Source organism: Sciurus carolinensis, chromosome 7 (genome assembly GCF_902686445.1).
Source record: "Sciurus carolinensis chromosome 7, mSciCar1.2, whole genome shotgun sequence".
In the NCBI taxonomy this organism is placed as follows: Eukaryota; Metazoa; Chordata; class Mammalia; order Rodentia; family Sciuridae; genus Sciurus; species Sciurus carolinensis.
In genome coordinates this window covers 22,445,221-22,458,560 of record NC_062219.1, presented here as the reverse complement: position 1 = coordinate 22,458,560, position 13,340 = coordinate 22,445,221, and the positions used below count along the sequence as shown (strand labels likewise).

The following is a 13,340-nucleotide window of genomic DNA, read 5'->3' as shown; positions in this document are numbered from 1 at the left end:
CAGAAAGCTTGAGAAAGGGCCACGTGGACAGGCAGCAGCCACGTTCTAAAGGGTACTCCAGACTTTGTTGTCTTTAACAAAAAGCAATGGCAGTCATATCATGTGTTCAGATTTCTGTTTTGGAAAAATCACTGTGGCAGCCATGATAATGAATAGAAAGGGGGCAAAGGAGGAGTAGAGACAAGTTAGACCATTGCAGTTCTCCGGATAAAGATAATTGTAACGCAAATTAAGATTATGGTGATGGAGATGGAAAAAAATCAATATATTGGAGAGATGTGTGAGATAACCTTGATAAGACAAGATGGTGGGTTGACTATATGTGATGAAGAAGAGGAAGGTTTCAAAGGTGATTCCAGGTGTTTGCGTTGCACTGAAGGAACTGTGGTGCCGTTCTCAGAGATAAGAAACACCCGAGGTCTGGGGAAAAACATGCCTTGGCTTTAGACTTATTGAATCTGAGGTATCTTTAAGATGTACTGAATGATGTGTTTTGAGGACTGTTGAAAATCTTTTCTGAAAAAGAGAAGAAATCTGGGTTAGGGTGCAAATTTGTGAAATAGCCGCCTATTTATTGGAATTCTGCAGTGGTCATAAATGAGCTCATCTCCTGAGAATGCACAACATGAGAAGCGGGTTAGAAACCCAACCTTAAGGAAGTTCCACATTTACTGGTGGGGTAGTGAAGGGTGGACTCACAAAGGGAACTGGCGAAAAGGAGCCAGATGGTCGTGGGTGGAGGAGTGAGCGCAGAGCGAGGAGGCAGAGTCAGTGTGGGCCACTGTTCAGAGAAGTTTGTCTTTGCAGAGGACGACAGAGCAGTATTTCTGACACCAGTGGAGATGTTGTGGTTGCACTTTAATGAAAGACATTTGAACATATTTATCATTTTTTCATATTTCATGAAACCATTGTAAGAAGTTGTATATTAACCATTGCAAAAAGTGTATATTCAACACTCATTTTTTCATATTTATATTTTACATGCTCTTATTTTTATATTTATGAGAAAACAGTCTGAAAGGAAGTTGAATATACAAGAGAAAGCCTAATGGTAAGTGGAAGATTAAAAGAAAAAGCAGGGTACAGTCCTGTGCACCCACAGCACCCCTACACTTAACCTGTGTTAATTTTGACTATACTTGTAAATGCTCCTTTAACAGCTGGATCCCTCATTAGACTGTAAGAGGATAGAAGTTACCTCCATCTCATGTACGTCTGTAACCCTGCTAGCAAAGTACTCAGTTGAGAAACATGGATAAGTGTTATTTTTAAAAATCACACATTAAAGTGAATGGAATTGAAGGTACATTTCATAAAATAGATAATTCAGAAGTCTCATGGTATAAATATGTGCATATTTGAGCATGTACACACAAACACAAACACACACACACACACATACACCATGGTTATTGATTTCTTAGGCTAAAATTAAATTTGGTACCATTACCTTAAGTGTGATTTATTTAGGCACCAAGACAAGAAGGCTTTATAATGAGATAGAAATTGAAAGTCAACCAAGAACTAAGAACTCTCCACAAATAAATGAGCAAGGGCGTGAGTCATCGTGGTGCAGAGAATTGAGCCCTGATCATATCACGGAAGCAAATGATGAAAGCGAGGCCTGTCAGGACAAGTGGATGCTTCCTCACACCGATCCAGGTGAAGCCCCAGGTCATAGGGCTTCCATATCTGAAATGGTTTGATGAACTCCCAGATCAAGAAAGCTTTAAAAAGTTAAGAAAGAAACTCTCACTTCCATTTTGGCAACAGTATTAAGTGCCTCCTCATGGGAAGCAAGTACACACAGAAAACAAGAAATTAAATGTGCATTTCTTTTCTGGCTTTGCCAGTTTTTTAGACAAGTTCTTTTGCCTGGTCTCAGTTTATTTATCTATGAAATAGGGATACCTGTACTTTGTAGGGGGCTGGTATAGATAAAGGAGATAATTAAAGCACCATATCAGAATAGCTGTTCACTGCCCTGTGTGCAGGATGCAAACCTGAGAATTTTTCATTTGCATTGGTAATTTTGACATATTCTCCATAGTCTCTGATTTTCACATCAGTAAAATGAGAATGATATGCTACACATAGGATTGCTGAGAGGACTAGATGACATGCTTACACAAAGGAGTTTAGTGAAACACAAAAAAACCCTCCTAAACTAGGGGTTAATAAATGACAGCCCATGGGCCAAATCCACCCCATCGTGTGTGTGTGCGTGTGTTATGACACACACAAAAACCATTAAGAGTCGTTTTCACATTTTTAAATGGTCAAAGAAAATCAAAAGAAGATGATTTCATGATATGAAAATTCTAATTTCAATATCCATAAATAAAATTATTGGGATACATGGACCTGCCTTTGTTTAGCTATTATCTGTGACTGCTTTTGCACTGTAGTGGCAGACTTTACTTGTGGCAGAGACCATATAGTGGCCTACAACGCTGAGAACATTTACTATCTGGTCCTTTGTAGAAAAGGTTTGCCTACCCCTGACTTAAATCAAATGGAGTGACAAAAAGCATAGAGATTTGGGTTGGTTACTTTGTATTTGTTTTGGATTATTTTTAAGATATTTTAAGAGAGCCTGCTTCATAGTAAGGACTCAGTACACAGATGTTGCCGTTGATGTTCAGTTATTAATGCAACAAATAATTTTTTAGTGCATCCCACATGCCAGACACTGGTGCAAAGGTCATGGCATACAGCAGTGAACATAACAGACAAAACATCTGGGCTCAAGGTGCAGACAATAACCAGACAAGTAAATCGATAAAGCACATTAAATGACAGGGGAGAAAAATAAAGGGCTGGAGAATAGAGAGTTTCAGGAGAGTGGTCGCAATGTTTAGGCACAGTGGCCAGGGAAGCCCTCATTAAGAAGGGGGCATTTGGGTGAACACCTGGAAGACCCAAGAGAGCACTGGGGATGTTGGGGGACAGGAAGGAGGAGGAGCCCTGTAGTGTTCCAGGCAGTGACAAGACAGAGACAGGGCTAAGTGTGCTCAAGGGAGGCCAAGAAGTGGGTGTGGCAGGAATGGAGCGAGCGAGAGCTAGAACAGGTTAGGAAAGTTCGAGGCAAGCTTAGGTCAGGCCTTGAGAACCATCCAGGGACCTGGCTTTTCTCTAAGTGGGAGAGGAAGCAAGAGTTGAGCGGAGTAGCAGCATGGCCCCCACGCACTGAATCCAGACCTGTCTGGCTGCTCCAGTGCAGCTGGGCTGTGGAATGGTGGTAGGGAGGGTAAAAGCAGAGATAGAGGGTACCGCAGTGTTTCCTGGGAGAAGCAGCGATGGCTTGAACCCAAGGGATGGTGAGGGCAGTGGTGGGAAGTCGATATGTTGGACATACAGTTGGCCCTCTGTATCATTGATTCACTAATCATAGATCAAAAGTATTTGGGGAAAATTGCATCTATTCTGAACATGCACAGACTTCTTTTCTCGTCATTACTTCCTAAACAATACAGTGTAACAACCTGCGGAATAGCATTTCCATTGTATGAAGTATTATAGGTAATCAGGCGATGATTTAAAGAATACAGAAGGGTACGCAGAGATGATCTGCAAACATCATGCCATTTCACATGAAACTTTGCATCTGCAGAATTGGGTCTCTGTGGGATTCCTAGAGCCAGTCCCCTGTGATATCAAGTGATGACAGTATTTGGAAAGTGGTGCCAATATGATCTAAGGATGGATTTGGGTGTGGGTTGTGAGAAAAAAAAAAAAAAAAAAAAACAAGACAAAGATGCCTCCATGTTTTCTGCTCCAGGCTACTACTGGAATAATGTAGCAGCCATCAACCTGGGAAGAGAAAGATGTGGAATAGGCACATTTGTCATTGAGTGATGAGGTCAGGGTGTGTGCCAGAATCAGATGCAGGGAAGATGATGACATGGAAGGATTAGGTTGGAAATGCTGCTAAAAGCATGTCTAAACATCCCAGGGAGCCGTGCAGCGGGGCGTGGAACTCTGAAGTCCAGGAAAGAGATCTGGGCTGGAGGGGTAAACTTAGGAGTCATCTAAGGATGGCTAGGATATGGTTATTGGTGTCATACTGGTTGGTATTATAGGAAGATTCCATACAAATAAGAAAAAGTACATTGACAATAGGGTCTGAAGAGTGGACCTCAGATCTGGCATCAGAGAGGACCCCAAAAGCTGCAAATGAGAGCTCATTCTTCCAAAAGTGAGTTGAGCACCAGGAACAAGTATAAAAAGTACAATTAGCATTTATAATTTGAATCACTCCCCATTTGCCTGATTGAGGAAACAGTTTTACTGTGAGTCATATTATACTTTCATAAGTTGATTTACAAAAAAAAATCAATTACAGCTTTATGGTATTAAATTTGGGGAATATTGCATATTATCTCTGTGGAAATTAATAAGCCACTTGATGGGTACACAACATTAGTTAATACAAGATTAGGAAGATAAAACTGCCTCTGATTTATGAACACACAATATGATGTATCAGAAGCCCACAGGTTAGCTCTGACATTTTAATTTCTACTGAGTCTCATAAATGCTTTAGCTTTAAAAGAAAAAAATTTTTTTACTAGCATGCCCTCATTTTAAGTTAAAAACAACAATAACTGTTAGGGTTAGAGTTAGGGTTAGGGAGGGGGCAAGAATGGAGGAAGGACTGTATAGAGGGAAAAGAGGGGTGAGAGGGGTGAGGGGAAGGGAAAAAATAACAGAATGAATCAAACAACATTACCCTATGTAAATTTATGATTACACAAATGGTACACCTTTACTCCATGTACAAACAGAGAAACAACATGTATCCCATTTGTTTACAATAAAAAAAAAAAAACAGTAACAACAACAACAACTCCTGAGTTTTGACATGATTTAAGCTGACCTGGATGGACTCAATGACTGAATGACTGCCTGTTCTTCCTAAGGCACAATTTCTCCACCTTTCTTTCATGACTGCCTCCTCCAAGCAAGGAATGCTTTTAGACTTTCCCCCTAATCTCTACTCCATGAAATGTTTTATTGTGGTAATACATCACACAATATTTATTTTGATCATTTGTAGATGTACAGCTGTTATTAAATACATTTAAAATGCCATGTAATTATCACCACTGTCTATACCCAGAACTTCTTCATCATGTCCAACATAAACTCCCTATTCTCCACTCCCCTCAGTCCCTGGTAATCTCCACTGTAGTTTCTGTCTCTGAATTTGCCTATTCTAGATGTGTCATGTAAGCGGAAACATACATCTGCCCCATATCTGGCTTAATCCATTTAGCATGTTTTCAAGGTTCTTTCATGTCATAACATTATCAAAATTTCATTCCTCTTTTATGGCTAAATAATATTCCATTGCCAGCATATCCAAAGTCATATTTATTCATTCATCTGTTGATGTACACTTGGATTGTTTTAACCTTCTGGCTGATATGAACGTTGGGTACAAACATGTGTTAGAGCTCCTGACTTTTATTATTTTGCTGCATATCTAAGGGTCGAATTGCTGTGCCCTGAAGTTCTGATACCAGATAGATTTTTTATCTGTTTACATGCATGTGTTTATATACATATACATGTATGTACATGCATGATTTTAGCTAAGCACTTATATACTTTCTACAGTTAAAAAGTAAGAGAGTTTTACTACCACCCCAAAATGAATTTTGAATGAGGGTCATCTTCGTTCATAGTGCAAACTCTAAGATCCCAGGTTTCCTTCCTCAAAGGAATTTATGTGTAGGTAATGTATATGTAAGTGCACTCATTAAAGAGTAAAATCATGGAAAATGAGGAAATGACCCCAGAACACAGAAGTTTAAAAAGTAATTTTAAATGTGCAGGCATCCTGCCGGACCACCTTCCAGCTCGACATGAATGTGAGCCACCCACGCTGGCAGAACCATCCCGTAGCCTAGCAGACACCAGGCTCCCTGATCCTTGATTCTCGGTATACTAAAGTTATTCATATTTTATTTGGTCTTCAAAATTGACAACATTTGATAGAGTAATGAATATTTTTGAAAAACAGCTATGAGTAGTCATGTCAGGACCAAGCCAGTGGCTCAAATATTCTAACTAAACTTTGAAAGCAGTGGCAATTGATGATGTTGCTGTTCCCACTGAGCCAAAAATATCTCCAGAACACAAATAGAATGATTACAAGTACATATGTAAAATGGGGGGTGAGGAATGAGACGAATGTGGGATCCGAAAATCAAGGATCAGGGAGCCTGGTGTCTGCTAGGCTACAGGATGGTTCTGCCAGCGGGGTGGCTCACATTCATGTCCAGCTGGAAGGTGGTCCGGCAGGATGCCTTGCACATTCCCACCTAGATCTCATTGCAGTGCCTTGCCTAATGCTACATTGTTTTGTTATGTAAAGAAGAGATTAAAAAGATTGTATAACAGTTGCAAATACCTGACCAGGAGCTGTAAGTGTCATCAAAGACAGGGAGAGGCTGAGGAGCTGCCAGAGCAGAGACTAAGGAGACATGCCTTTAAATGAAAGGCGGGATCCTGGAGTGGGTCCTGGAACAGAGAAAGGACATTAATGGAAACACTGGGGAATTCCAAATAAATCCATAGTTTCGCTAATACTGGCGTAACAAGGTTGATTTCTTAGATACATTGATGGCCCCAGAATTATACAAGATGTCGACCAGCTGAGAGTGGGACAGATGGGAATTTTCTGCCCCATATTTGCACCTCTTGTGCGAGTCTAAAATTATTTCAAAGTAAAAGGTTAAAATCACCAACCACCAGGTTTCTGGTCACTCCCAAGGATCAGAAGCCAAACTTGTGACTGGCAGCTGCTGAAGAACAGTTAGATAGGGACGTGTGTTCTTGTGACCTGGCAGCTCTGAAGTCCACCATGAGAGTGACTGCCTCTCTGTCTCTTCTGCATCTCCACTGCAGGGTGTGCTGGGTGCATCATGTCACCGGCATGTGGGTGTACCCCTTCCTGGAACACATTGGCCCGGGAGCCAGAATCATCTTCTTTGGGTCGACAACCATCTTAATGAACTTTCTGTACCTGCTGGGAGAAGTTCTGAACAACTATATCTGGGATACCCAGAAAAGTGAGTATTTTGGGGGTAGCATGAGTCACAGGAGTGCTGCCCACGGGAGCGTATGCAGAGACTGGGGGAAAATCTCTTCTGAAGCTCTCATTTTGATAATTACAATATTAATTTAAGAGCTGTTGGAGGTTTTACCTGAAAGGTTTACTACTCATTCAATCTTATTAGCTAGTAAAACCTCCAAATCTATAAAATTTTATAGGGAAAAACATAGTGTTAACAGGAAAAAAATTAGAGACGTCTGCTCTGATTAACCAAATGCTGTCTTAGCAGAAAGGACTCCAAATTTAATAGATAAGTTATTAAATGTAGCCAGGGGGTCTTGTTAAAAGTCCCCTGGTTATCCACTTTCCATGTCATCTTTGTGTAGGTGCGATAACCTCAGAGGGGTCTCACCACTGTGCGGTTAGAACTCTTAAGCACCTCCAAATGCCTGTGGCCAGCTCCCCAGTGGCTGTCCTCTTTAAGGTTCAAAGATGGCAAAGAGGTACAAACTTGTAAAGGGCGACACCACATTGCTGCAAAAGCTCTCCTAACCCATGATGTGATTTCTCTTTTGTTTCCATTTATGGCAGAGCCTCCATCTAGACAAGACATATAATCTTGTCCAAGCTGTGCAAAACCTGTCCATATTGTATGTGATTTAACATAAACATTGGAAGATGGAAAAAGTTACAGACATGTAGTGATTTGAATCCTGCATGAAAATCCCTCCAAGGGCAAGATGGTGTGGGGGTTCTAGAAAGTTCTGGACATCTCCAACAATTGCAACATTCTGGAGATCACCAGTAACTGGATTCTGCTCCACAAACATTGAGTACCCTACTCTATGCCAGATACTATGCCAGGAACTCCCTCTAACAGACAAATAAAGCACAGTGATCACAGTTATTGATTCAGGCGTTTCTTTGTGTGTGGATCTTTTAAAGTTGTATGTGTCAAGGTGGTAGCCAATGCTAAATGGCCCAGGGAAACTGAGGCTTTACTTTCTCAGCAGCTTTTGGGTTTGATGATTAGTCCACTGAAAATATCTCAAAATTTTTTATTCAATTCAGTCCACAGTTTGGGGAATCAGGAATCAACCTTTTAATAGTGTTCCCTCTGTTTGATGGGAATAGTAATCCTTCTCTGTTAACTTATAGTTATTTAGTTAACAGAAAATATTTTGAAAACAAAATTAAGCTTTCTTCAGATTCTTGGAGGAAAAACTGTATTTAGATTTAAGCTAATAGCCCAAGATAGGAAATATTTATGACTGTCTATGTCCTCTTGATTTGCCTGGTTCAGTCAGTCATTTGGCCATTGTTCTAATACTTGTATGGGAAGAAGGCCTGAAAACCAGGAGTTATGTCCAATGTAGGTACATGTCCTATCTAGCTGCTTTTAGCAACTTTGAATAAGGAGTTAAAAATAAATAGTGAAACTACAGATTTTTCAAATGGTCTGTTCAATTTAATTGTCCATACTACTTTCTTAAGGAATTCGAGTGAAGCTGACTAACTTTTTATAACTCATCTCAGGTTTGAGATTAAGCCTGTCTACATCTATGTAGTTGATTCCATTGAGGATAATGTTCTGTGTCAAGTAGGTATCTTCCCATTTACAACAGGGGTCACACGGTGATCACCTGCCCCTAAATTTCACCCACTGAGAAGTTTCATTAGGCCTACATAGTGGAATTTTGGGTTTGGAACCAATATTTAAAAATCAGGAGACTTCATGTAAAGGCCAGACTTCAGCTTCCTATCAAATATTTTAAGATCTAGGAATAGCAAGCCCACTATTCCCTTCTGTCAAACAAGAATTAAAATTAAGTGTCCTGTTTAGATGGCACTCTAATTTTTCCTCATTCTCATCTGGCACTTTACTTAGTCCCCTTAGTTTCCTGGCTCTGTCAATGGTTGATTTTTGAAAATGCTGGTTGAACACTGGTATGTGTGTGTGTGTGTGCAAGTCCATGTGTTGAATACAATGGAGTACATTGCACCATCATCACCAGTTACTACAGAATCCCCCAAGAAGAAGGAATGCTGCCCTTGAGCCCCCTTCCCTTCATCCATGACAGTTTTTGTAACTTGACTTCCTTGACTTAGTTTTGTCCGATTACTGCAGTATTGAGTAATCTTGTTGCTGAGAGGAGAGTAGGAATCATCTAAACCAACATTTTCCTTTTACCAAAGGCAGCTGAGGCACAGAAAGCTTAAAGCCCCAGAGAGTCATACCAAAATAGAGGAATCCACCAAAATAGTTGGCAGCAGAGCTGACATCTTCTAGCTGAGGTTCAGTCCCATGTTATTTCTAGGGAACTGTGAGCATGCCGCCATTTTTGGAAATCCAGACATGTGAGAGCTCAGAGACTTCACTCAGAACCACAGACCTTGCCTATATGAGAGCAAAACAGGCTAAGCTGATAGGAAATATGAATTTTTAAAAGCCCTTAAAATAGGCTAAATTAAGAATCGAATATTTACTCTTTCTATAACAAAGCAACTCAAGGTGGTTTTGTGGAAGTTGTTTAGTTTGCTAAGGAAGTGGGAACAAAGTCCCACAAACTGGTTGGCTTAACAACAGAAATTCATTGGCTCACATATCTAGAGACTGAAAGTCCAAAAATCAAGCTTTGGGCAGAACTGGTTCCTCGTTAGATGTGTGAGGGAAGGATCTGTTCCTGGCGTCTCAGGGGCTTACAGTTATCCATCCTCCTTTACTTGTGTTCTCCCTGTATGTGAGAGAGTTCTCCAACTTTCCCTTTCTCTGAGGACACCAGTCGTATTTGATGAGGGCCCACCCTGATGACTTCATTTTAATTTTGTGAAGACCCTGTAACAAATAAGATCACATTCTGAGACTCCAGGGGTTCAGAATTCAACATACAAATTTATGTCCTTCCCATATGCAAAATACATTCACCTCATCCCAATAACCACCAAAGTCTTTGCAATGTCAACTTTTAAATCCAAAATCTCATCTTAAATATGATATCAATCAGGCATGGATGAAACTTGAAGTATGAGTCATCCTGAAGCAAAATTGTTCTCCACCTTCATGGGAACCTATGAAACCAAACAAGAAACTGCCTGCTTCTAAGACACAATGGTGGGACAGGCATAAAATACGCTTGCCTCTTTCAAAGAGAAATGGCAGGGGAAAGAAGGCCCCTGGTGGTTCCCAAGAAAAGTCTGAAAGCAAGAGGGGAAATCCAACAGATTTGAAAGCTTGAGAATAATCCTCTTTGGTTGGATGCTCTGTCCTCTGGTCACAGGGAAGGGGGTGTGGCCCTGCATTCCATGCCTAACAGCAGCTCCACCAGCTCAGTTCTGGGCTACAGCCCCACCCTCTGGAATCCAGGAGGCAGTCCCTGAACCATCTTGACCAATGACTTGGGCCCTTCATTTCTTGTCTCTGTACCTATGAGACCAGGCTGGCAGTGTTTCTGCTGGTAAAAAAAAAAAAAAAAAAATACTCAAAAGACAGATTGGCCTCTGTACTATTGGCCAGACCATCAGAGAAGAGGGTCAGGACTTCAACGCATGAATTGGGAAGGGCAGCCTGCGTGTGCAGAACCCCCTCCCCTTTCTTCTCCAGCTCCCCATCCAGGTCATTTCTCACCGGGGCCCAGGAGGCTGGCAATGTCAAAGTACTGCCCGCGGGTGGAGCCCCTGTTCCAGCCTGGGGACTTGCCTGTAAATGCCTCCCTCAAGAAGCCTTGTCCCCTGTGTCCTGCATCTGTGGCCAGAATCAGCTTTACAGCAGGTTTCTTTCTGCTTTGGGGGCAAACTCTACATCCGGATCTTCTAAACTTCTCTCATTTTTCGCCTCTATCTCACAGCTGCCAAACCGAAATAGGAGGGGAGCCATTTTCCCTCTCTAGATCAGAGAGGGCTCCCTGTTCTCCTCTCCCGCTTCTGAAGATCCCACCATGCTGCCATATCAGCAGGAGAATGCGTTGGAGGAAACAGACATTAGAAAGCAAGCTCTTATTAGTCCCCAGTACCTTCTCCATGGAGAGAGAATGTGGGCCAGAAGTTGGGACTCAAATCTTGTGTGCAGTTTGAATGGAATCTGTTGTTCCTGGCCTTTGCCTTGGCTATCAGCAACAAAGCCCTGTCCTATCTTCTTGCCTTTAGCCCTATTCCTCCTCCCTTTGGATGTCTTTATTCTTCAAACTGAGGTTTTCCATAATATTATGAGAAGTACTTTGGAAACAGTGCTGTAGTTCCTTAGCTATGAGAACCAAACACAAAAGACTATTGAGGACTCCAGCATTTACCCACAACCCACTATCTTCTCCTGACCCCACAAAACATCTACTAGGAGCTGGGAGTTGAAGTATGAGTCATCCTGAAGCAAAATTGTTCTCCACCTGCATGGGAACCTATGAAACCAAACAAGAAACTACCTGCTTCTAAGACACAATGGTGGGACAGGCATAAGATATACTTTCCCCTTTCAAAGAGAAATGGCAGAGGAAATATTGAGACCCTGGGGCCAATATAGTCTATATGACCTCTGGAGCTTTATGATTTATTATATTGTGGGGGCCCATGTTTTGTTCTACTGCTTTTCTGCAGGTCTGGTCTCCCAAGACCTTCTCTATGTGTGCTGTTTCTTTATTTAATAAAGGTTAATTAAGTATCTACTATGAGGCAGACACTGTGTTAGGTGCTAGAGATACAATCAGGAATAAAACAGTCAAAGGCTTTGCCCTCAGAGAGCTAGCAATTTATAAAAGAATACTAATCAAACCTGAAAAGCAGTGTTTTGAATTCTTTCATTCCATCATTGCTATTGAAAACAACTTGCAAAAAGTCTCTGAGAATTTGGTAACATGAGAAAAAAATAACGAGAAGCAAAAGAAAAAAGTTAATTACAATTTACAAGAATGACTGAAACATATTTATCTCTAGGAAAATGAAAGGTTGCTGACTATTCACCCAAGACAAAAGGCAGATCATACTAGTCTAGTATACACAAGTCCTACAGGAGGAAGAGCAGACAAACCCAGGTCTATCAGCAGCAGGTTGAATAGAGGGAGGACTTGGGGCTGGGGGTGTAGCTTAGTGATGGGCATGCATGAGGCTGTGGGTTCCATCCCTAGCATTGCAAAAATGTCTTTTAAAAAGTATATAAGGGCATGGATATAAATAGTTCTTGTGGCTAATAAGCCCCTATGAGCTTTTTAAAATATAAAACTAAATATATTTTTTAACATCTTAACTCTTAGAAATCCAGAGTCCTTGCCTTGGGAAGGGACAGGACTAAAGTAAAAATAAATGCAGTCCATTTGAATTGCATCAGCTGCATGGCTTCTGTTGGCAGAGGCTGATTAAGAAGCAGACTGGCTGGGGTTTCCATGCAGATTCAATGGATCAAGAACCAACTTGTGGTCCTCACCCACAGAAGTGAGAGAGCTGGCTGTGTCCCAGAGGTGTTATGTCCTGATTCAGGGAAAGGGTGTGGAAAGAGGTCACTGAGGATGTTTCTGGGAAAAGTTGTAAATGACTTTCCTTCTCAGCTAGGAGAAAAAGGAGGAATAGTCTACAGGAGGGTGGATGGGGAGAAGGGGGGGAGGTGAGAGTTTTTGTGAGTAGTTTTGACATACCTAATCATAGTTTAATCTGATGCCCAAATAAAGAACTTTACTTGTATTTCTAGGTATGGAAGAAGAGAAAGAGAAGCCTAAATTGGAATAAGATCCAGGTCTGAACGGAAGAGCCACTGAGTTCTGTCACCTGCAATGTAGACCAGAAGCTCACAAGAGGCAATGTCATCAGCCCCCACCTCCCTGCCCCAGAGGGAGGACACTTTTTATACACAAATATGCATACAAATAGAACACATTGCTTTCCAAAATACTTCACCCTAGCTCTGTTTCAAAGAATTCTTTCCAAATTCATTTTTTTTGATAATAACATCTTTTTCCTTTTCTAGCTTTAAAACTAAAATTGATCAATGGATTTTCATTTTTGCAATTATAACACCATTTAATCAAGGAGGAGTAAAATTCGATTGTGTTTCTTGTTGAGAAGTATGTTGAAGTCAGAGGAATGGATGTGGAGCAAGACATGAGTGCATTTAGTCCCAGAGGAGCTGGAATAATACCCCTAGGCCACCAGGGGGGCCTCAGGAGTGCAGGACAGATAATTCCACTTGCAATTAAGTCACAGTCGCCTATCCAGGCAATGTTAGTCATAATTACACCAAGTTAGTCAAAACCCTGAGTGTACTCGATCTCCTGACTTAATCTTGTGAAACTCT

General features: G+C 41.2%; 1 protein-coding gene across 2 annotated transcripts in view; it reads left to right on the top strand.

Annotated features, from left to right (window-relative positions):
* The window catches only part of Aig1 (androgen induced 1), a 244,053-nt gene extending 230,978 nt beyond the window's left edge, over nucleotides 1–13,075 (top strand). The window contains exons 5-6 of one of the 2 annotated variants that reach the window (XM_047557714.1): nucleotides 6,919–7,082; nucleotides 12,738–13,075. In XM_047557714.1, the coding sequence (XP_047413670.1) occupies nucleotides 6,919–7,082; nucleotides 12,738–12,775 (202 nt within the window). In that variant the 3' untranslated portion in view covers nucleotides 12,776–13,075. Of the gene's footprint in view, nucleotides 1–6,918; nucleotides 7,083–7,657; nucleotides 7,962–12,737 lie in introns of those variants that run through there. The other variant, XM_047557715.1, reaches the window with a different exon arrangement.
* The last annotated feature ends 265 nt before the right edge of the window (nucleotides 13,076–13,340 follow it).